Genomic DNA, 24,214 nt, shown 5'->3' with positions numbered 1-24,214 from the left:
AATCTAGAATCTTCCCAAATTCCCGTCTAACAGGATGTAACGGCGTGATCGGGCAGAAGGGGTTCGCGCTGGTCCGTGACAGGAAAATGTGGCCATCACTAACCAAAGAGAACCACCATCTCTCTGTCTCTCTCTCTCTCTCTCTCTCTCTCTCTCGTCACATGATCCCCATTGCTGTAAGATGGAGGCCTTTCTTCATCCTTCATGATCATCATCTCCTAAACAAACAAACCAAAAAAACCCCTCCCCCCACTTGTGTCCACTCAGAAACCAATGGGGCCTGTTCTCTTTGATGGCGATGGCGTTCATGGTGTACTATACTCTCTCCGAAATCGTTCTGGTTCTGATTTGTCAGAGTTATGTACTAACCACATGTGTCTGGAACTTTTTGGAAGTTGCCAACATACCTTTCCTTACACATCCTTCTGCTTTTTTTTAATTTTTATTTTTTTGGTGTAATATTTTAACGGAAAGTGATGATCGTGCAACTTTTTTTTTTTTTTTTTTTAATTATTGTTTAAAAATTTATTAACCTCCTGGTTCAATGAAAACCCCACGTACAGCCCGAAAGAGCAGAGACCCTACAAGCCTACAGCTCTAAACCCCACCCCTTCCTCCCATCCTACCCCATCAGACTGTGTAGCCCCGCCTCCTGCCGGCCCACGCCCTTATTAATCTCAGCTCTCTCTGCTCTTCTCCTCACTGTAGGTGGTCTTTTCATTGACAATCCCTTTTACCAGCCGCGGACCATCGCACCTTTTATTATTCACTTGGGTCCTCAAGATCTCTTCTCTGACTTCTAGAACCATCAGGTTGTGTGGCTCTAAAGTGTCGTGTACCGCTCCAGGCTCGCTCTCTCTCTCCTTCTCTCTCTCTCCTTCTCTCTCTCTCCTTCTCTCTCTCTCCTTCTCTCTTCTCTCTCTCTCTCTCCTACACAGAAACGCCCTAACCAAACTGCACACACTCCTCCTTTCTCCCAAACACAAGCAGCTCGTAATGAAAGCAATACCCGATTCGTTCGACTTCGGCTCACCGCCGAGGACTCTTTGGCAATACACGTGAACTATTTTTTTTTTTTTTTTTTTTTTTTTTTTTACGGCTTGAAGCTTTTCCTGAGATGATGTGAATGTTCAGTCTTTAATCTCGCGCTGCAATATATTCCTTTTCACTGTATATTCACGGTCGAATATGTGACTCTATAATAAATATCTGCATATATACGTATGGTATAACTCTACTATAAATATATGTGTAGATACACTGATGTACTTATGTATATTTCTATACTATATATATATATATATACATATACATTTAAATATTGTTGGTATAAATTATTTTAGAAAGTGAAATGTAACTATTATAACCTTAAGATATAGCGAATAGCTTTCTCTTCCAGTTTTATATGTACACTGAGCAATGAGTCGTTTCGTCTATATTATTAACATGCAATACGAGCAAGCGAGCGCCCTTCTCTTAATCTACAGCTCGTAGATCAGCGATGCTTCCTCCTCTCCGCCTCAGCGGCTTGACCACGTCTGCTCGTTAGAGAGAGAGTGTGTGTGTGTGTGTGTGTGTGTGTGTGAGAGAGAGAGAGAGAGAAAACTTCGACCAAAGCCTGGTGTTTTGGCTCTCCACGTCATATACGCATAGCAATACGCAACACTTTTCCCATCATACACAGGTTTTTAGAAAGCACACACACGCACACACACACACACACACACACTCACACAGTCTTGCGCAGCTGCTCGCGGTTCTGTCCACACACTCGGGTCAGCTCGCGGGTCCGCTCCGGGTTATTTATTTATTATTATTTTTAAAAACACAAAGCACAATCCGAGTTAGTGATGTACTCCGAACCGGAAACCTCAGTCCTGTTTTTATACCGCGTTTATGAATCATTTACACGCGCGACACGACAGCTGTAGAGTCGAGTGCAAAAGTTTGTACACCCTCAGGACAAAGTATGCCGTCTAGCATGTTGGGTTTTTATAGATCGTGACGTAATGACGGTGGGAAAAAAATGATCCATTTAAAAGTTCTACTAGTTTGACGCTTTCGCACGTAACGTAAATAAGCCACGTGTTCGTCAGCTTTCGACCGTGTGTGTGTGTGTGTGTGTGTGTGTGTTTTCTCAACGCGTTTTTCCTTCTCTAAAGCAAAATGTTCGGCGCTTATTCTGGGGATGATGTTCGGTGTACGTTAGTACCACCGTACTATCGCTCGTGTTCTCGAGTAATTTTTACAGTTTACAAAAACTCACTTTTTCGGTCGTGTCTCGGACCCCAACCGTACACACACTACCGCTCAAAAGTTTGCACGCACTCATTCTTAATTTCCCCCATTTTAGAATAATAATAAAGTCATAAAAACTCTGGAGTAACACAAAGGGAACTATGGGAATGAGGTCGTGATAAAAAATCCAAAATAAATCAGAATAATTGAGAATTTTAGCGTCTTCAATGTAGACACGCCTTTCGCGAGCGCTTCCAGAAACGTATTAGAGGAGTTCGCACCGACGCTCGACACTTAGCTCCTGCTTTTCGGAATAATTCGCTCCGAGTCCGTTTAAATAAAGATTTGATTTGTAATCAAATCATCGGCACGATGATGTTTCTCTCTACGACGCCGATTTCACGTTTAATCTCGCACCTTCAGATCAAAAGGTCTTTAAGATCACGAGAAACACGTCAGTCGGGTGTCCACAAACTTTTGAGCGGCTGTGTGGAAAGCTGTAATTGTTTGGTTTTTGCCTTACGTTTGCGTCGTCGTGTTCGGGGAAGACAACCAGGCTTTATTTAACATCTTAGAATTCCTCCGATATAAAAACCACAAGGGGGATGCAAACTTTTGCCTTCGACCAGGCGAATTACAGGAAGAGTAACTCTACAAACTCAAACGGGATCAGTCATATCCAGTAAAGTTCCAATCCAATCAGCAAATGAAGATTGTTTAATGAACTCGAATGTGCTGTAAGCGAACGGTAAAGTTTCCCTTTAACGATTAGACCTGAATGTTTATAACGTTATTTAAAAAAAAACACAAAAAAAACCAAATGTAAATATTATTTATTGGGTAAAATCTGTTTAAATACCGAGAAAGCATCTTTAATATTACTGCTACACTTAGAAAGGCTATTTTAAAATATTGTACACTTTAGTAGTAGATTGTAGCTTTTAAGTGCATCTATAGGGTTAAAGTGCGACCGCTTTGTTGATTTATTTAATTAATTATGCATACGCTCGTCAGAATTCTCCTCGCTGGAATTTTAATGATCTGAGCCGAAAAAAGGGGCGTGTCTTTAACAGGACGGGGCTTTAGGACCGAACGACGTCTTGGTTTAATTCATTAAAAGTACGGAATGTCTGTGATATTATACGCTGCATCATTCCATCATATTTTCTGAACCAAAAAACAAACAACAATCCCAACCAGAAGAACAACGTCCATCTTTTTATTTATTATTGAGTTAAAGATGGTGAGAAAACACACGAGAGAGAGAGAGAGAGAGAGAGAGAGAGCTGATCTAGTCAAAAGCACAAATCCTTTTCTAAACAGCAGTTTCTACATTTTGTTGTATCTATCCATCTGTTTATCTTTATTTCTTCATGCCTCTTTGTCCATCTGCCGTTCTGTATTCACTTCCTTTCTTTCTCTTCCCTCTCATCTTTTTCTTTCTATCCCGCTCACGCCTTCCTTTTTTCATTTCCTTCTTTGTCCCTTTCGAATATTCCCTTCTTTCTGCCATCCCTCTGTTTCTTTCCTTCCTTCCGTTTGCCCAGCCACCTTTCTTTACCTTTCATTTTCATTCGTTCCTTCGTCTCCTCCCCCTCTGCCCCTTCCCGCTCTCTCCTCAGTGGAGTCAGTGGTAGTTGATGGGCGTGGGTTCAGATGTCCAGCAGCAGCAGGTATCTGTGATGGAGGTGTAGAGTGTGTGTGTGTGTGTGTGTGTGTGTGTATATATTGAAGATGAAGCAATAAAAGTCTCCGCGAGCGTTAAACTCGCTCCTAACGATCTGAAGCTCTGTAACGGCCCGCTGTGACTTCAGACTCGTCCGGAGATAAATCTTGGTAAGAACAGGACGGAACAAACCCTTCTGCAGCGTAGCGAGCGTAGCGAGCGTACCCCCTCTTCACCTCAGAGGACAGCTTTACGCTTTACGCTGTACGTTTAAATAGCACGTAGCGCTCGTTCACTTATTCCTGAGAAAGCGCCCCGTCAGAGCCGATCACTTTCGCACGGTTTGACGTCTGGGGCTTCATTTCGTGGACCTGTGAAGCCTCGCTGGTGAAATTGAGCAGGCTCTGGTTTCTGTGTGAGCGAGTCGCCAGGTTCACGAAACAAACCCGCGTCCTGAATCCGTGCGTTACAGCAGAGCTGCTTTGAGTGGATCGTCCCCTAGCATTAGGAATGTACACAAGTAGAATGTATAATCATAGAAGAGCTGCGTGTATAACGCATGAGAGGAAATGCCGATGTTTTACCCTGGTTCGTGTTTACATCTCTGTCTGATTGTTAACGCTGCGAGCGCGGCCGGATTCCCCGCCCGTCCGTCCGCCCGCCCGCCCGTCCACGATTCCGCTGCTGTAGATATTCACTCCGCCGCGTTCATCCTCCTCGACTCTGTTACCTGTTTTTATTTACTATTATTTTTTTAGACGTGACTTGAAAAGATATCAAACATTTAGACTCTTATCTACACTTGAAATATTATTAAAAGGTCATAATCTAAACGATGTGACGTGGCAATCGTGCAGGAGTTCCGTGAGCGAGCTGTGCTTGAGTAGACGCGAAGTAAACACGCCTAGCTGTGGTTATTGATTAGTGAAAACACCCTGGTGGTCTCTGTCTGTCACTGTATCTGCTCTTTCAAAAATGCTTACGCAATTAACCTACAAAAAAATGCTCTGAAGTGTAAAAACTTCTCTCTCTTGTTTTGTTTTTTTTTTTTGTTTTTTTAAAGGAAATAAAAACGTACTGATTATGAACCATTCTGCTCTGCGGTGTGTTTTTGTGTCTGTCCGGAATGTTCTGAGAGACACTGATCTCTGGGACGTCATCACGCCCTCGGAGAAGGAGATTGGGGACGAAGAACGTGTTAAAGCAGGCGTACGCTGTACGACTCCACGCTCCAGTGGAACCGCAGGTCCAGGCACTAAAGGTGCTCGCGCTGTAAAGATAACTCCTGATGCAGAACGTCAAACTGTACGGTTACCAAGCAACCACGCCACGCCACGCCACGCCAGCGCTGGACTTTATCTCAGTGAAACACTATTTAAACAAAGCTTTCAGTAAATTATTGTATAAACTGTACCAACATTGTAGACCATAAGCCCGGCTTTAGCTCCTCCCCCTCGTCCTCCCCACGCTGGAGGAAACGTGATTAAAGGCTTCGTTTCTAGAAAACTCCGTGGCGTGCATGATGACAGGGCTGGCATCGTGACACGGTGACACGAGCTTCTCGAACAGTGTAGGGTTTCACCGAACCCGAGAGACGCAGAACGTACGAGAACCCGGTTACAACGCCCTCGATGGTACGCACGGAACCGACTCGTACACGGCGAGAGCTGTGTGTTAAAGTCATTACAGACACAGGGCGGGGTCTCGGTCTGTTTTTAGCCCCGGAGATACTCTACTCCTGCAGATCCGTTACCGTTCGCACTCACAGTTTATAACGTGAGACGGAGTGACACACCGACTCTCAGGGTCCGACTGCACAGCGCTGACGTACGAGTGTAACAGGATCGTACCGCATTCCAACATCAGCTCTCACACACACACACACACCCTGACTGCTTTGGAGGCAGCTGTGTAAAATGTGCTGATCACTACTGAGACACATACTGATATCAATCTGATCTCACACTCGTTCGCTCGGACGTGAAACATGCTCCGATACCAAGTGGCGTAAACCTAGCGTACGTAAACGCACTCACGAATCGAAACAAAGCAAGACGAGGAACTACAGCATCTTAAAACATCTAAAACGTCGTCATCATCACACGACGCTAGGAGATGATGATGTTCTTGACGATCGGTCGCTCTCGGTCATCGACAACGAGGAATTACGACGCAGTGAAAACGCGCTCGAACGCTACTCCATACGAACTAACTAAAGCAGCTAGCAAACACACGACATTCCTAATCAACTCGCATCGGCAATGGCGTGTATCCGGAATTACACAGGGGTGGGGGGGTCGGAATAAATAAATAACGGTATAGACGTGATCTGAACGTGTGAACGTGTGAACGAGGTCACGCTTCATATCTCACCTGATGAAAGGAAGGACGTCTAGATGACGTGACGGTGAGGATCTCCGTACCACCAAGGCATCTGTAAGAAGGATTCGTTTTTTTAGAAAAGCAGAAAAGATTAAAATCGTAGCTAGAGCAGCGTACGTGACGCGGCGTGTAAGAGAGGTGCCAAGATACGTACCTGATGATCGGAGAGGAGGAAAAACATCGCCGAGATGATCGGCGAAGACGGGTACGGGGGTTACGAGGCGCTTCGGAGCAAACGTGAAGACGGTAACATCGAACGATGAACACGTCCGCTGATGAAGTTATTAATAGACTCTTATCGAAAAACTGGCAGCTAAAAAAACGTAAACGACTCGAGAATTAATTCTCTACGCCATTGTCAGGTTCTATTCACACTGTAAACAAATTTACATTTTCATACACAAATTATTCCGAAAAATCGGTCTGTTTTCATTCGTTTCGCCATAAAGACGAATTTTAACTTCACTTTAAAGATCACTAATTTCAATAAAAGCAGAACAGATCGTCCGCGTGTATAAATACCTGGAATCATATATTTTTTCTGCATTTAAATTACGTAAATTTTTTTTAAATATTCAATGCTGACCAAATGTATAGAAAATATCGTTTAAAAAAAAAAAACAAAGGTTGAGTTATGATCTGACCCACGTTTTTTTAATTTATTTATTTTTAAACTTCATTTGGATTTATTGTCTTTTTTTTTTTGGTCTTGAAACCGACTGCATGAAAGGGTAAACCCGCGGTGCCTTTTTCATTTTGAACCCCTTCTCGTCTACACCCCATGAACAACGTGCACACTTTAATACCTTCTTAAACACGTACGCAGAGAATAAATCCACACACACACACACACACACACACACACACACACACACAGGCGATATATTTGTGTTTGGTAGCTTTATATTGAAATTGATGAAGTATACACAATGCAGCTACACTATTACCATGTTCATACAGACACACGTAATAATAATAATAATAATAATAATAATAATAATAATGCTGGACGAGGATAAATTTTGGCATGTAATAGATGAGAGACAGCAGTTTGACATTAAAGACAGAACTTTAAAGCGACGTATACAAGGAGGCAACATTAGTAACGTTACCATGGAGTAGAAATACAAAATAAAACATTACATTCAAACAAAAACCTTTAATGCTTCTTATGTACAATCCGCCAGTGCCTCGTGGAATGACCCCTGCTTTTATTTATTTATTTATCTATCTATTTATTTAGAGAGAAGAAGAAAAAAAGGGGCTTCCTGTGACATGAGCAAGACAGATTCTGTTATAAATATGTCTGTAAGGTGCAAAAACTTAAAAAAAAAAAAAAAAAACCCACAGAGTGTTTCTTTACACAGCCTTTATGTGCGCACACACACACACACACACACACCCACGCGTGCACACGCACAAGCATGCCTGTGAGAGTGTGTGTGAGCGTTGTCTCTCATACACGCGCTAAATAAGTGCTTCAGGACGCAGCTCTCTGACGAGACCGCATCCACCGACGATAATGCTAATGCTAATGCTAATGCTAAGAAAAAGGGATGGAACTAGCGTGCTAGCGTTCCCTCATTAATGTGTGTATCAGCGAGCGTAAAGGTGTACCCGCCGATTAAAACTAATCGCACCATCAGAACATGCCTGCGAGAGGGGCGGAGCTTTTCCTTGACTGGACTTCGCACGCAGACTTTTTCCTGATTGGTTGGATGTTAGTGGTCCACTTTGATTAAACTTTCCCAGTCTGCTATCCTCCCCACGTACAGTCCGAGAACCCGGGGGTTCCAGAGCCTCTGCGTGAATGTGTTATAAACATGAATCTTGTTATAAATGATGAATATTTATAAAATCACTGATGGCAGCTTTAATGGTAAAAAGGAGATGCTTCTCTTCAACAGAGGTCTCCGTTTTTCATTCCCTCCGACCATCGCTCCTCTCTTTAGTGTACTTCGCCAACAAAAGAGGGGTGCCATTACTTTTATTTATTTGAGATATATATATATATATAAATAAATAAAAATGTGCTTCTTTACCTTGTCCCTCTTCCTACATGATGAAAATCACTGTCGTGTACGGTCACTCACAGTCAATGGCACAAGGTTCCTTTAGTGCACACACACACACACACACACACACACACACACACACACACACACACACGTCTAACATATTAAATCATGTAAGCTCACAGAAATTCATCATCAAACGGAAATTAGAAAAGCTCGTCTTCTTCCCAAAAGAAGGCTGTTAGTTTGTTGATGTTTGTGGGTTTATTTTGTGCAAGTAGTCTGGAGTAGAACAGTAGCTTGAGTGTGGTATTAATGTGTGTGTGTGTGTGTGTGTGTGTGTGTGAGAGTCAGTAGTATAAAGCCTAGCGCTAAAGCCTCCTCTGCTTTAGTATATTCTGTGTGTTTTGTTTTCTCTCTATGCAAAGATCTGGATCTTTTTACAAAAAAGGGAAAAATAAATGGTTCGTTTGGGTGTCGTGAGGTTCACCACACTGATCCATAAAGAGAGAGAGAGAGAGAGAGAGAGAGAGAGAGAGAGAGAGGGGGAGCACGAGAGAGAGAGATGGTTTTTAGGTGGTCTCTTTGCCCTGAGCTCCCGTCACCGTCTTAATGGAGGTTAGAGTTCGGTTGAACCAGGTCTTTTTAGCCGCTTGCACTTCACTGAGCGCCAGAGCCAAATGGTGGTCCAAATCCTGAAACACACACACACACACACACACACACACACACACACACACACACACACACACACACAGAGATTTAACCCCATACTTCATTGTCTTGCAACAATTAATCTATCTCCAATGTTCTGATTGTCATTAACACAAAACTTTCCTGCGTAACTGTAAAAAAGGGAATTTCAACGAGGTCACGTGACCCGGAAGTGCTGTTTTCACTTCCTTTTCTGAAGGTCATCGTCGGTGTGCTCTCAAAATTGTATACATTTTTCAATATTTAAGCAAAACTACTTGATGGGGGGGAAAAAAGAAAAAAAAAAGGAAACACTACCGGAGATAAAATGACCATTTATTATCCTGTCATTTAAAGAAGTTGAGACATTTCGAGTATTCTGTCAAAGGGTGAAATGTGAACGTTGCCATACGGGACACCATGCCATAGTGGAAGTGTTGTATTGAAACAGAGCCTTCTCTAATAGAATATTTACGTTTTAACGCGTGGAAGAAAACCTGTTCTTTCAGACGTTTTTTTTGTACGATCGCACTTTAAGTTCAAAATTTCAAAAAAAAAAAAATTTTTCCCAAGGCAAAACGTGTCTGGATCTAACGTTCGTGTGCATTTCAGTGAGTCCGTCCGTCCACACAACCTTCACACGTTCGCTCGGCGGCAAAAACCCCGTGCGCTGTACAGTCTGGAAAACGCAGCGGAATTAAGACGGCCGTCTCATACACGGTGTTATTTTTGACTTCATGATGCTTTCCGGCACTGCACACCGTTACCACGCGCCAACAATTTACCAGTGTGAACCAATTCAAACGATAAAAATCCATAAAGACATTTTAAAGTATAATATAAATGATTAGATCACCTCTACGTTCACATTAGTAAGCGACATTTTAACGGGAATTTTCTCTAAATTTCTCTTCAAACTCGCTACGACACCGCGAAGAAGCGGCGGATCCGCACAACGTTTCTTCAGTCCTTTGCTCAGAAATTCAGTTCCTACCTGCTACTCGTTCCCGCAAAAATGAAAGAACCACGGTTTTATTTCATCCCGTCACATACGACCTCTCATTATATATATATATAAACACGTATGCGAGCGTGAACGTAGAGTCAGGTGTAAGTGTGACGCAGCGGGTGTAAATGCGAGTACTCGGGTGATCTCGGTACCTGGATCTTGCACTCGGCCTCCACCAGCTGCAGTTTGGTCTGAGCGAGTTCCAGCTCCATCTCCCTGAGCTGCACCTGCAGAGCTTCTTTCTCCTCGTCGTTCTCGTCCTCGTTCAGCTCTTTAGGAACGCTCAGAGCCTTCAGACGGCCCTCTTTACTGAAGAGCACGCTGCACCTCTCACAGCCCTCCACCTTCATCTACACACACACACACACACGGCTGGGTGTTATCAGTGTCGGGACGGGGCGAGTCAAGCCGGCTGATTGTGTAATCTTTATCAGCGTGGTCTCAAGCAGGAGCACAAAGCGTGGAAATTGGCCTGAACTGAACACAATGTTTTCTTTATCGGCGAAAGCACGAGCAGCATGTTGATGATGATGATGCTCTCCACAGGAGAAACACACACCACACACACACACACACACACACGGTTAGCTCTGTGTGTGTGTCTTCAGACAGCCCACTAATCTGTGTCTGTCTTGCAAGTCCACTTCTCCTATAAAGAGCCCATCATCTACTCAAGAGCCTCTCCACTTTACTCCTCGCCTCATTAGGGAGCAATAAATCATCTCCCGCGCAGAGGTTCCACCTCACTGCTGAAACCAGACCTGAACCCAGACCTGAACCCCGCGACTGATACGTCACTTCAGATGAAAAGAGTGTCTCTCTCGATCCATTTAACACCGCTGTGCATATGAGAATATTTCCTCGGCTTTTTAAACCAGACGCACAAAAAAACAAAAAAAAACCCTGCACTTTCTGCTCAATTCAACAGAATTTCTTTTAAAATAACATGATGTCAAAACGAGTTTCGGTAATCGACTAAGCAAGTCCACGCTACGTTAGCACCAACTTCGCAAAACAGACCGTTCCGCTAAGGTAATACGGAGAAAACAACAACAGATATAGCTGCGAACGGCGAGGACGGGCCCAAGCACTACGGTGCCATCGCCACCCAGTTGGTGTATGAAGACGACGCATAGTGAAGCGAGTGCTGGAGAGGACAACACCCTGCCACAAAGTCCCCGTTCCACAAGCAAGCAATAAATAAATAAATAAATAAATGTTATGTGGAGCAGGAACCAAAAAAGGATCCTGATTGGTCATCGTATAAAGTTTATGTCTGACCAATCAGCAAACGATTGGTACAGCAAGCACTATCCTTAATAGTCTTTGTGACAGGAACTAAATAGTTTCCTGATCGGCCATTCAATAAAACTCGTATTTGACCAATCAGCAACGTTCAGAATAACAAGCCCCGCCCCTAATAAGCCCTAGTCCTTAAAAGACAAACAGAACCGACTCTGGAGCAGGACCTTAGAAGTCAGCAGTCAACTGGTCCAGAAAAAAAAAAGTACTGATTCGCGAGCAGGAACTAAAAGCGTATATTTGCAACATTCAGTATAACAAGCTCCGCCCCCAACAGGCCCTGGTCCTTAGAAAAAAAAAAGAGCTCAACTCTGCAGCAGGAACTAAACACTACCTCTAGGTTGCCATGCTGTGCGTAATAAATTAAATTGAGGAATGAAATAATAGGGTTGTCGGTGGTTTTAAAACGTTTCCTGATCCTAGCATAAAGCTTATGTTTGCTCAATCGGCAACGTTTAGTACGTCAGCTCCACCCACAGTGGCCTCTGCTTCTTAAAGAACAGTACCGACTCTGGAGCAGGAACCAGAAAGGTTCCTTTGTCTATGATCCAAGAAATAAGATTAGTCCTGGTTCCTGTCGTGGGAACGTATCTGAAGGTTCTGGACTCCTAGTGGATGAGTAAGTGAGTAAGTAATAATCACCCCGCCCACTCGGGGTCACACCGTTTATATCCTGAATCTTTCATAAACAGTTTAAAGTCACAGATGAAGTTCTGAAAAAAAGTTCCTCAGGTGTATTGGGATAAACAAACAGGTTCATGTAGTGGATGAAACGGTGAGGAGTTACTCACCCGGATCTTCTCCAGCTCTCCTCTGTTAGCCGTCTGCTGCTTCTCAAGTCGTTCACTCAGCTGGGAGCAGATCTGATACACACACACACACACACACACACACACCTCATTCATAAGAGGAGCTGTACAGTACATGATGTGAAAAACTCTTCCTAGTCTGAAATAAAGAAATTTATGAATGAATGAGAGCAGACCGATTTCATCCAATCACAGAGCGACCAAGTGTCTACGACTAGTCTTAACCCATTGCATTTCAGTGTTTTGGTTGAATATAAACCATCCAATCTACTGCATGGACACCAAGCACCATCCTGATCCTGATCCTCTTACATTACAAGTTATTTTAACACGAAAAAAAAATTAGATCTCATGCAAATTTAAACAAATAGCAACGACGTGGTTGGAGTTCATTCAATTATACAATAAACCCCGCCCCTTAACTCACCCTTTAACCCCACCCACTTCATAGTCATGTGAATTTAAAATGTTACGAATTCATTATAAATTTCAAAATGTGTGGCCATGTTAGGAAAAAAACAAAGAGTCCAGTCTTTTAGAAAACGGCGCTGTTTCTTTTCATGGTGTGGAAACTTCATAACTTTTATCAATTTTACGCAATATCTACAGCACTGTAGTGATAGAGATACGAATTTTGGTAGAAATCTGTTGGGAAGTTCCTTCAGCGATTACATTTACGTTCCATTGTTAAAGGAACACTTAAAGGCTCTTGTGATTGGTTAAAGTCACACACGCTCGTGAATTATTCATGAATTTTCCTCTCGCTCTCCAACCTCGCTCTATGGCTCTCCGGCGTCTTGTTATTAATCCCTTATGTGTCTTGTTCTCTCTCCGTTTGCATCAGTCTCTCGCTAATTGCATTACCCACAATCCTCTCCTCGTGTCACTGGGAAATCACGGACTCTCTCTCGCTCTCGTTTTCAAGGCCAAATAAAAAACCCAGTTCTAATTTGCGGAACGTTTAATCGGCGGAGTGCGTTTCTCCTCCAGACCACACGTCCTGTCCGGCCGTGTGCCGTCAGCGTGACACGCGCAAGCCGTCTTCATCAACTCTCGCACGCCTGCACTGCATGCATCTTCATATCGGACGGCGTATTATACAAACCCGACCCGCGTGTTCCTCATCGAAATATTTCTAATGAATCAAACGGCCGTGAAATATTCCCCTTCTTAATGGAAACAGAAGGCTTGATCTAAAGGAGATAACGATTTAATCCGCCTCCATGTGACTGGTCAGTGTCGAAAATCTACTGTCATTAGAGTACAACAGTTCTCATTAGAATTTAGGATTATACAACAGCAGCAGAAATAAATAAATAAATACATTCAATTCTATTGAATGTATTTCAGAATTCAAAATCCTGTCCAAAGCCACACCCACAAAAACACACACACACGTGTGCAGTAATTTTGGCTTAAGCTAGAACGCATGAACGCTAGTACGCGAGGTCGAGGTTTCCGAATTAAAAGCCAAAACAATCGACAGGAGCGTAATCCACCACCCAATTAATAATATCTGCGATAGCCTTTCCACCGCTTGACAGAGGAGAAGGGGTGCCAATACTTTATGCAGCACGACAGGTGGGCTACATGCAGTCATTATTCGCCTACAACGTGACCTGATAAACTAGCAGCTTTGAAATGAATCAAACAAACACAAACATCCAATCAACTGCGTGCGACTTCATATGCTAATGATATGCTAATGATATGCTAATGAGTTGTTCTATAATTGCTCTCTTTAATTAACAAATGTTCAGAAACAACTAACAGCTGAAATGGAACAAACACAACAAGGGGAATACGGGTACACGGCACATCCGCATTTTCAAGTGAAGCCCCCGTGCTGTTTCTGTTCATTTGTTAGAAACTACGATGATGTAATTCCGTTTAAAGTATTGGCACCCATGGGGGGAAAAGGCTTTTTTTAATAAATCCAATGCAAGTATAATGATTTATTACAATTCCTACCACAGTGCAGTTAAATTCTCAAATCAGAAGGTGATCAATTCTCTAGAACAGCGGCTCTGACAGTAGCGCAGGTTTATATTAATAGGCTCGTTCTGATACGTTACCGTTTCTATAGCAACGGCTCATGTTTGTTTGTTTATTTCAAGAGAGAGAAAACTGTTTAGAGCTGTATATAACTATATTTTTAAAACTCCAATCAAAGTGGGTGTAGTTGTTTTAAGGAGTCATACTGGAAGCATTAAGAACAGTGTGTGTGTGTGTGTGTGTGTGTGTGTGTGTGTGTGTGTGTGTGTACTGCCTCACTGTGTTAATTGCATACTCTGTGTGTGTATGCATGTGCGTTGTGAGGCCTTATCCTGTTAAAATGGCACCAGCAGGTTTGTGTGTTGTGTGTGTGTGTGTGTGTGTGTGTGTGTGTGTGTGTGTGTGTGTGTGGACCCTGTTATCGTGCTGGATCATGAATCACACTGTCAGCAGGTCCCATTAAAGGCAACTCTACAGGGACATAAGCACTATTTTTTACAGAGCTGAGCTCACTCTGTGCACTGATCCCACACACACACACACACACACACACACACACACACACACACACACACGCGCGCCTATATCCATGTATCACTATAATTTAATACAACCCTACCTGCATTTAAATGAGTTTAATGCAGATTAAATAATAAATAAACAAACAAAAATAAACAAACAAATAAATAAAAACAAGTAAATAGGATTTATAACTTTATAAATAAATGAATGTGCATCATAAACCCACACTATGGTATGCAAATATATCATACATATCAATATATTTTTTGTTTTTATTATTATTATTATTATTATTATTATTATTATTATTGTTATTGTTATTATTATTATTTAATGATGCAGTGTAATTAGATTTGCTTCCCGGTAGGAAAATATACAGCGACCGCAAAGAGACGGAAGAGAAAAAGAGGAAGATAAAGGGATGAAGGATGAAAGAGGGAGAAAAATAAATAACGAGGAAAAAAAAGTGAAAAGAGAAGAGAAAGAGGGGTGAAGCAGAAAGAAAGAAGGAAATGAGATGGAGAACAGGGGGAAGGAGAAATAAGGAGAAAAGGAAATAAAGAGAATGAAATAAAATAAAATAAAGGCTTTATAAAGTGTGTGTGTGTGTGTGTGTGTGTGTGTGTGTGTGTGTGTGTTCTGACCTGTTTGTATTCTCCGATGATGGAGCCGTTCTTTTTGATCTCTGACTCCGATTTGTCCAGCTCTCTGCGGCACATCTCCTTAAGCTGAGGACACACACACACACACACACACACACACACACACACACTCTTCAGAACTGATATGAACTGTGGAGGAGTGTACAGGAGCTGAAGTGCCGTTTTACGTCACATTTTATCGATGGTGAAACGAGTTAGTTCCCGTTCTCGCTTACGCTACAGAAGCCACAAACAGCCGTTCCCTCGCCCGCCAGCCTCTCTCTTTATCCTCTCTCTTTATGGACGTGAGTGAGCTGTTACTATAGCAACGAGCTGCACTACCGTCAGAGCTGCTGTTATACAGAATGAGTCTATACCTCCTGACCAATCAGAATCCAGAACTCATCGGCGCCGCTATAAAACGTCAGCGAGAACGGAAAGTAACTCGTTTCGTGGACGTTACAGTATGACGTGTCGGTCTTTAATAAAGAGACATTGATAATTATGGGCAGACGGGTGCGGTACAAGAGGAATAAAACACTCTGGGACGTACGGTTACGGGAAAAAGTTACTCTAACAGAAACACCGTGTTTTATATTCCTTACTTATTCTAAAGCAGCGTGTTCAACGTTAAATGTCAAGCCCTTGTGTAATCGCTGTCTCAGTGTGTGTGTGTGTGTCTCTCTCTCTCTCTCACACACACACACACGATTACAGCACAGTAATTGGACAGATAGTGTCACAATGTCACAGGATTCGTCATCTCCGGCACGATGGACTTGGACAGAAACCAGAAACGACGGTACAAGCTTCACCTTCACCTCAGACTGTTCGTCTCTCTCGAGTCAAATAAAAGCAACGTGTATAAAATTAGCTCGTGTCATTTACACAGCCGGCGCCTTAGAGTCAGAGTTATTATGTACATAACCTCAGGCTGAGCGGCCGTGTTCGAGGTTCAATAACGACATTTTAAAGCGCAGTTATCTCCAAGGTTGCTCCTCACAAAATAGATTTCTTTTTTTGGAAAAGCTTTTGGAAAAACGTCCTCCTAAGTGGAGAAATCCTCAAAAAAATGGACACTTATTGAAAACAATAAATAGGAGGTACGTATAAAATAGGTTCTAAACACGTCCATAATGAAATAAATCTCCCTCCAGGGCATCTGTAGACTGAGAGAAGAATAAAATCTCCAAATTTGCTTCTCATAGAAAGTGGTCACCTAAAAAATAAATAAATAAATAAATAAATAAAACGATTCAAATGAAAATATACGGCAATAAAAGGGATTAAATTTGCTCAGGAACATCACAGGTGTTCAAGAAGAGACCGATTTGTGGGGGAAAAATGGAATAAATCGATAGGGTAAGGGTTCAGAGCGGATAAATCCGTTCTAATATACGTTTTAATTAATTTTCCAAATTTTCCAACACGGGAGAAATTCAGGGAAAAGTAGTTCCGGTAAATTTAAGCTCCGTCGTATCCATACGCCATCAGAGCCACACAACTACCTCAAATACTTCCCTCTGAAAAAGTCGTTCCATCTCCAAAAAGGATTCATTCCTCAGATGAACAGCTTCATTTAGAAACTCTAAATTTAAAACCGGACTATAACGCCATTTCTACACCGTAATGATCCAATTTATATGGAATTTTTTTAAGGTATTTCCCAAAATCTCCGAAATATCCCGTGCATTTCCCTAGTTTCTTCGCTAAATTTTGCGTATTTGTTCTTATATCTCTTATAACTATACTTCACACACGCACACACACACACACCTCCACAAGGGAAATCATCCACATGAACTCGTATTTAACCCACGCATGCCCTTTGGCTCCTCTTTCTGAGGACATGATCGTCGAAATATGAGCTCAGCTCTCCCGAGATCCTGTGTTAATCCACAGAACCTGCCCTGGAGAACTTTCCTGAGGTTCTAACACAAGAGTGGAGGAGGAAGAATAAAAAGTATATATCGATATACACAGTGATAGCGTGATATTTCCCTCAGGAGGAACGGAGAGACAATATGGCTGACCTGCGCCGCTTCATCCTCCAGCCGTCTCTTCTCATCCTCCGAGTCGATCAGTTTCTGTTTCGTGATGAGGAGCTCTTTGTTTAGGGCGTCGGCCTTCTCCTCCGCCTGAACGCCACACACACACACACACACACACACACTTTTTAACTGATCACATCAGGGTACCAGAAAGGATGTTAAAGAAGCTGAGTGAGAGCAGCTCACGTTGTCCAGGTCCTTCCTGAGCGAGATCTTACTGCTGACCAGCTCGTGAGCGAGATCATCGTTCTCCTGCTCCAGACGCATGTTGGCTTCCTGCAGACGCCGGTTCTCCCGCTGTGGACGAGAGAACAGAGACCGTGTGACTCGCTTGTCTTGTGACTGTGTGTGTGTGTGTGTGTGTGTGTGATCATTAACTGTGCCAGTGAACAGAGCAACCTTTGACATGAGAGCTCTTAAAGCACACATCCAGACAGGCGGAGAACAATTACACCACAACACACTCGGGTTCATTTTATATACAGGTTTAACACACACCTGATCAGACGATACACAGGTAAGGCCTTTAGTGATTATAGATTACTGCATCACTAATATCTTACTGTGCCTTTCCTATGTAAAGCACTTTCACTCCAAATTCTGAACTCAGATAAAAATGAGCTATTAACCTGAGGATTATAACAGACCCTAACTACTGCACTATATGCCCAAAATACCCTAACTAGTGCACTATATGCCCAAAAGACCCTAACTACTGCACTATATGCCCAAAAGACCCTAACTAGTGCACTATATGCCCAAAATACCCTAACTACTGCACTATATGCCCAAAATACCCTAACTAGTGCACTATATGCCCAAAAGACCCTAACTACTGCACTATATGCCCAAAAGACCCTAACTAGTGCACTATATGCCCAAAATACCCTAACTAGTGCACTATATGCCCAAATACCCTAATTAGTGCACTATATGCTCAGCAGACCCTATCTAGTGCGCTATATGCTCAGTAGACCCTATCTAGTGCTCTATATGCTCAGTAGACCCTATCTAGTGCTCTATATGCTCAGTAGACCCTATCTAGTGCTCTATATGCTCAGTAGACCCTATCTAGTGCTCTATATGCTCAGTAGACCCTATCTAGTGCTCTATATGCTCAGTAGACCCTATCTAGTGCTCTATACGCTCAGTAGACCCTATCTAGTGCTCTATATGCTCAGTAGACCCTATCTAGTGCACTATATGCTCAGTAGACCCTATCTAGTGCACTATATGCTCAGTAGACCCTATCTAGTGCGCTATATGCTCAGTAGACCCTATCTAGTGCGCTATATGCTCAGTAGACCCTATCTAGTGCTCTATATGCTCAGTAGACCCTATCTAGTGCTCTATATGCTCAGTAGACCCTATCTAGTGCTCTATATGCTCAGTAGACCCTATCTAGTGCTCTATATGCTCAGTAGACCCTATCTAGTGCTCTATATGCTCAGTAGACCCTATCTAGTGCTCTATATGCTCAGTAGACCCTATCTAGTGCTCTATATGCTCAGTAGACCCTATCTAGTGCTCTATATGCTCAGTAGACCCTATCTAGTGCTCTATATGCTCAGTAGACCCTATCTAGTGCTCTATATGCTCAGTAGACCCCATCTAGTGCTCTATATGCTCAGTAGACCCTATCTAGTGCACTTTACGTGGAACGTGGGCTGTTTAGACAGTTTTCGTTTTGGAACAGCATCCGAGCAGTGAACCAGGTGTGTAAGGTTCTCCTGAGCAGAGTGGAGCTCAGTCATCAGTGATCCTTCCATCGTCTTATTTTTACCCAATCCCTCTCTCCCACCGCTCTGTCGCTCCACTCGTCCACAGAGCCAGGAGGTGAGACTTCGCTCAGATCGCTGCTCATTACTGACACACAGCGTGTATGCTAACGAGGGACAGCTCAGAGCCGTCACACTACAGAGCTCGCCTCTCTCTCTCTCTCTCTCTCTCTCACACACACACACATGGTTGTTACCTCATATCTCTCGATGGGGGCCTCTTGCTGTTCCTGTTGTTCTCGCATCGTGTGATACTCTTTCTCATACTTCTTCAGCTTCTTTTGACTGATCTGTCACACACACACACACACACACACACACACACACACACACACTTTATGCTTGGTGAACGTGTTAGAGTGACAAGATGATGCAAAAAAGTTGAAACAATGTCAGGCTGCACTGCATTCTGCCATGAACTTGAAATCTTATGAAGAACTCAGAGCTCACTCGCTTCTCAACTTAATAATAATAATAATAATAATAATAATAATAATAATAATAAAGTTGTATAGTATTCAGAGTTAAGTGAAGATTAAATACTCACGTTACACACATCAGTATTCAGACCTCAAACGTAACTATAGACTTAAGCGCTATTCAGAAGTTACACAAGAGCTAAACATGAGGGGGTGGAGCTTGTCTAAAACAGGGGCGTGTCTCACTTACGCACGACTCCCGACGTTAAACTTAAGCACGTTTTCCTTTATCGAGATCGGTTCGAGGGTGGAGCAGTATTAATTCCAGCGCCACAGTCTGACCGATTAACCACAACAGGTCACAGACACACCTCGGTTTTACTTAAACTCCGCCCCTTTCGCGTAGCTTTCACGTAAATCCTGAATAACGCTCGAGTACAACATGAGGTCTGGATACCGTATGCAATTTAAACCTTAATTCAACTCCAGATATGACCCTAGATGCCCAACACACCCTTATAGTAACGTAGAACCCTGTTTGGAAGCTGGGGATGTGGGGGCGTTCCTAAATTTGCATATTCATAGATCTTGGCATTTTTAATAAAAGACAAAGCAGACATGTTTCCAGAGTTATTTTAATATTTCTCGTGAGTTTAAAATAAATCCTGAACATCTCCTAAATGCTTTTTTTTTGTGTCATGTCCTAAAAAAAAAAAAAAAAAGAAGAAGACTAAAATGAAATAAAATAAACCCAGAAAACCCCTCCTCTGGAATGTGGCCGCTTTAATAAAAATCAGTCCATCAGGATGTAATTTCTCCACACGCAGAGCTCTGAGCTGTATTTATCATTCTTGCGGCTCACGCCGCAGCTCTTCTTGTTGACTAACCCAATTTGCAGACAAGCCGCTACTGTGTTTCCAGGACCAGCACATTTCAGGCCAGAACATTCCGGATCCCGGAGCGCGCCATAAATACGCCTAGCGTAAATTAGCGTTATTTACAGAGAGCTGTGGTTTTCTGTTCTCTAATACCACCGAGCGTCCACACAGCCATGTGCTCAGAACATTCACCACCATATACGCTCTCTGTACACTCAGGGAACGTGTGTGTGTATGTGTGTGTGTGTGTTGCAGATATAAAACGGATGAGTGGGGTGCACAGCTGCCAGGTGTGTGTTTTATCCCCAGGTTAGTGACAGGTGTGGTTATTTGAATCCCCAGATATCTGAATTCATATTTGTATCTCAGTTTTTTTATTATAAATAAATAAATAAATATATACACACGGAATTTTTTTTTAAACCTGTACCTGCCTGGTATATGTTCCAAATAAGCCCCCTGTCCTAATTATAAACAAATACATAAACAAACAAGTAAGATACACATTAATAAAGGTGTGCTTCTATCAATCTACACCTTTTATATCAATCCAAAACAGACCGTATTTTGGTGTAAATATAACAAATGTCTGGAATGACGATCAGAAAAAGGATTATTTTAGGATTATTTTCCTATAAGAGAACAACCCATAGTGTTTTAAGGGGTTTCCTTAAATCCTTTTTGAAAGCAAACTGTAAATGCATGGTCTATTACACTGTAGAAACTAGGACAGTGGTGGTAAATATAAATATATATAAATAAATAATAACAAACTATGTTTATATTTACTGTATAAATGTATGAAAATGTTTGTAATGATATCAAACCGTGATGTTTAGTAAATCTGGCAACAGCAGCCATGATTATGGAGTTTAACGCAGGATTAACAAGTGTCGGCTTTTATTGATCGTTTGGGTGGATTTTATTACACAGACCTGGCAACCTCGTGTGGTCTTTCACAAGAGGCCATTCAGAAAGTGTTTAAATACAGACAGTGCATTCAGAGGCACAGCTTTAGAGAGCTTTAGGGGGTTGTGTGAATATGTGTGAGTGAGTGTGTGAGTGAGTGTGTGTGTGTGTGTGTGTGTGTGTGTGTGTGTGTGTGTGGGAGAGAGACAGAATCAGGGCTTTGTGTTGGGGAGTGTGTGGGTGAACCTGGCGCCCAGCGGAGGAACCATGAGGATCAGACCTGCAGACAGAAGAGTCCAGAGTGACACATGATGTGATTCTATGCTTCAACATTAGCAGCATGAAGCCTGGGTTATGAATGTGAGCCACATTAAGAATGTGTGTGTGTGTGTGTGTATGTGTCCTTGATCTTTCCTCACTGCACTCCCATGACTTTAGCAGATGAGTTTCACAGCCACCTGGCCTCCTGCTGCAGTCTCTGCACTGACAGAATGAGGCTGCAGGTGATAGAGCCGTGCCCTCTACACCACCTACACCTCCCCTGCACTTATTTTCCCCTCCCTGTCCTCTGATTTCCACTCTTTAACAATCACGCACACTTCTTAAAGGCACAGGAGCATGTCCGTGCCCAAGAACTCGTTCACTCCTTCATTCTCTGCTGGGGGACTCGGAGGGAGCAGGTCGAGAAGCTCGGTTCAACCACAGATTCCAGCTCTTCCGGGATGTTCCACAAACGTTCCCAAGCCGACCGTGAGATATAACCTCTCCCGAGTCCTGATACTGATCTACCCAAGTACTCCTCGCTGCAGAACAAATACACCATGAGGTAGAGAGGGACCCGATCCGGCTCCGCCTAACTGGGCCAAAAGTCCAAAGGAGTAGAGCGTATTGTACAGTGATGGGGTTAGGGGTGATGGATTAGGCTTATAGGAGGAGTTGGATCAGATCCAGCTCCACTTTCTGGACTGTTCACCAGCGACATACTTGTAAGGTGTCCAAACCACCTCAAAATTCAGAGGCGCAGACGCTCGACTCCAAGGTTCTCCAGGATCATAAAGAGCACAACCAAGTAAGAAGGACCGTGTGGAGGAACCTCATTTCCGTTGCCGGTACTTGTGACCTTATGCTTTCGGTCACTACTCACAGCTCGAGGTAAGAACACAGTCTAAGTAACACAGTCTGACCTCTCAGCACAGAATGGTATCACTCCGCCCCTCTGGGCCACGCCTCCAAGAAAACAAGTATAAAGGTGGTGTTTTCCCACTGAAATAATATTCAATCCAATCATATAGATAATGCTCCACCTCGTGAATTAAGCAGGTTTTTTTTTTTTTAAAAGAAACATCTTCATAATGCTAGTAATCGAATCCTCTGGTGCTTGTAATTAGAGCTGTACGAAAATTTTCTTCAGTGCGTTCTTTAATGAAGAGAATCGTTGTCTTTACGCCACATTTAACTTCGCTGATTTAATGAATTCACAAAATCGTTATGGTGTGGCCCAACAGAAGAAACATCGAGAGAGAGAGAGAGAGAGAGAGAGAGATAGAGATAACGTTCCCTCACTCCCTTCACTGTAGAAATATCCAAAAGCATATAAATCAGAGATGATTATATCGTTAGCGATCTCTCACACACTCGCAGAGTCAGAATGAAATCTGTAACGTTACACCACAGTGCCCTCTGCTGGCCACAGAGAAACACTGCACTGATAAAACATTTTTATTTCAATTTCTGTAAAGTGCATTATAAATAAATAAAAGAGATTCCGGAAGTTATGACGCCTAGAGGAATTTTCAAATTAAACTGTAAGAAAAATATCACTGATAAACATCGATTCCTTTTAAAATGTAAACTGTAAAAGCGTTGATATATTTATTCATACCATCATGTTTTGTGTGCAAGTTACCTTCATGCTACACGCGAGCTCCATGAGCTTCTTGGCGTTCTCTTCGGAGCGGTACCGTTTGGGCACGGGCACACGGAAGAACTTCAGAGCTCCCTCAAAGTCGGCCTGCAGAAGGTCATCCTTCGACGTCTGGAGAGAAGGAAAAGAGAAAGGTACTTAGATACTTAGGATTTGATCAAAACTGTGAGGAAAACACTAGAGAGTTGCTTTCAAAACAATTCACGTAAAAAAAAATTATTAATTAAAAAATAAATAAATAAAAAAGTAAAAGATCTTACAATTTCATCATTCAGAACAAAAGAAATAATGAACGTTCGATCGTGTGTGTCCAGAATTTGTTATTGTAATTTTAAACAATAAAATGTAAATATATTTAAAGTTTTATTATAGCGTTAGAATTAAAATGTTACAATTTTTATTTATATATATATATATATATATATATATATATATATATATACATATATTTTATATATATATATATATATATATATATATATATATATATATATATATATATATATATATTTTTTTTTTTTTTTTCAAAATGTGAAAATTTTTGTTACAGAGCTGGAATTTTTCAAAATGTTGGTGATGAAAAAGTTTTCGTTCAATTTTTTAATTTAGGTAAAATGAGCATTTTTTTACTTTTTTCTTACAGCACGTGGAATTACATTAAAAAAACGTTTCATTTTGTGTTGGAATTTGTTTTTCACATTTTTGCCATTTTCTCACAGTATTGGTGGCATTTTATTTATTTATTCAGATACAGTAGTAGAATTTTTTTTATTATTATTATTTTTTTTTATTTATACAGTACTTGTTTTTCCCCCACCATTTTATCACAGTACTGGTAGGACTGAATTTTTTGTTGTTGTTGTTGTTACAGTGGTGGATTTTCCCCCCATTCTTCTTCCTATTTTCTCACAGTACTGGTGGTTTATCATTTATTATTATTTTTTTTAAATTATTTTACAGTAGTAGAATATTTAAATTTTTGT

General features: G+C 42.0%; 2 protein-coding genes across 15 annotated transcripts in view; one reads left to right on the top strand and one right to left on the bottom strand.

The window, feature by feature from the left end:
- strbp (spermatid perinuclear RNA binding protein) overlaps positions 1-1,051 on the top strand; it is an 83,075-nt gene extending 82,024 nt beyond the window's left edge. For all 4 annotated transcript variants that reach the window (XM_053645093.1, XM_053645090.1, XM_053645091.1 and 1 more), the window contains one exon: positions 709-1,051. In XM_053645093.1, coding sequence (XP_053501068.1) covers positions 709-803 — 95 coding nt within the window. In that variant the 3' untranslated portion in view covers positions 804-1,051. The remainder of the gene's footprint in view (positions 1-708) is intronic.
- Positions 1,052-6,938: 5,887 nt separating this feature from the next.
- Positions 6,939-24,214, bottom strand: part of LOC128620257 (rab GTPase-activating protein 1) — a 77,554-nt gene continuing 60,278 nt past the window's right edge. For 6 of the 11 annotated variants that reach the window (XM_053645076.1, XM_053645086.1, XM_053645078.1 and 3 more), the window contains 8 exons: positions 23,214-23,342; positions 19,299-19,391; positions 17,510-17,620; positions 17,306-17,410; positions 15,276-15,359; positions 12,097-12,168; positions 10,156-10,353; positions 6,939-8,996 (listed from right to left, as the gene is read on the bottom strand). In XM_053645076.1, the coding sequence (XP_053501051.1) occupies positions 8,874-8,996; positions 10,156-10,353; positions 12,097-12,168; positions 15,276-15,359; positions 17,306-17,410; positions 17,510-17,620; positions 19,299-19,391; positions 23,214-23,342 (915 nt within the window). In that variant the 3' untranslated portion in view covers positions 6,939-8,873. The remainder of the gene's footprint in view (positions 8,997-10,155; positions 10,354-12,096; positions 12,169-15,275; positions 15,360-17,305; positions 17,411-17,509; positions 17,621-19,298; positions 19,392-23,213; positions 23,343-24,214) is intronic. The other 5 variants (XM_053645083.1, XM_053645085.1, XR_008388105.1 and 2 more) reach the window with 5 other exon arrangements.

The sequence above is a fragment of the Ictalurus furcatus genome, chromosome 16 (assembly GCF_023375685.1).
Source record: "Ictalurus furcatus strain D&B chromosome 16, Billie_1.0, whole genome shotgun sequence".
In the NCBI taxonomy this organism is placed as follows: domain Eukaryota; kingdom Metazoa; phylum Chordata; class Actinopteri; order Siluriformes; family Ictaluridae; genus Ictalurus; species Ictalurus furcatus.
The sequence above is the reverse complement of the archived record's forward strand: the minus strand, read 5'-3'. Positions and strand labels throughout refer to the sequence as shown.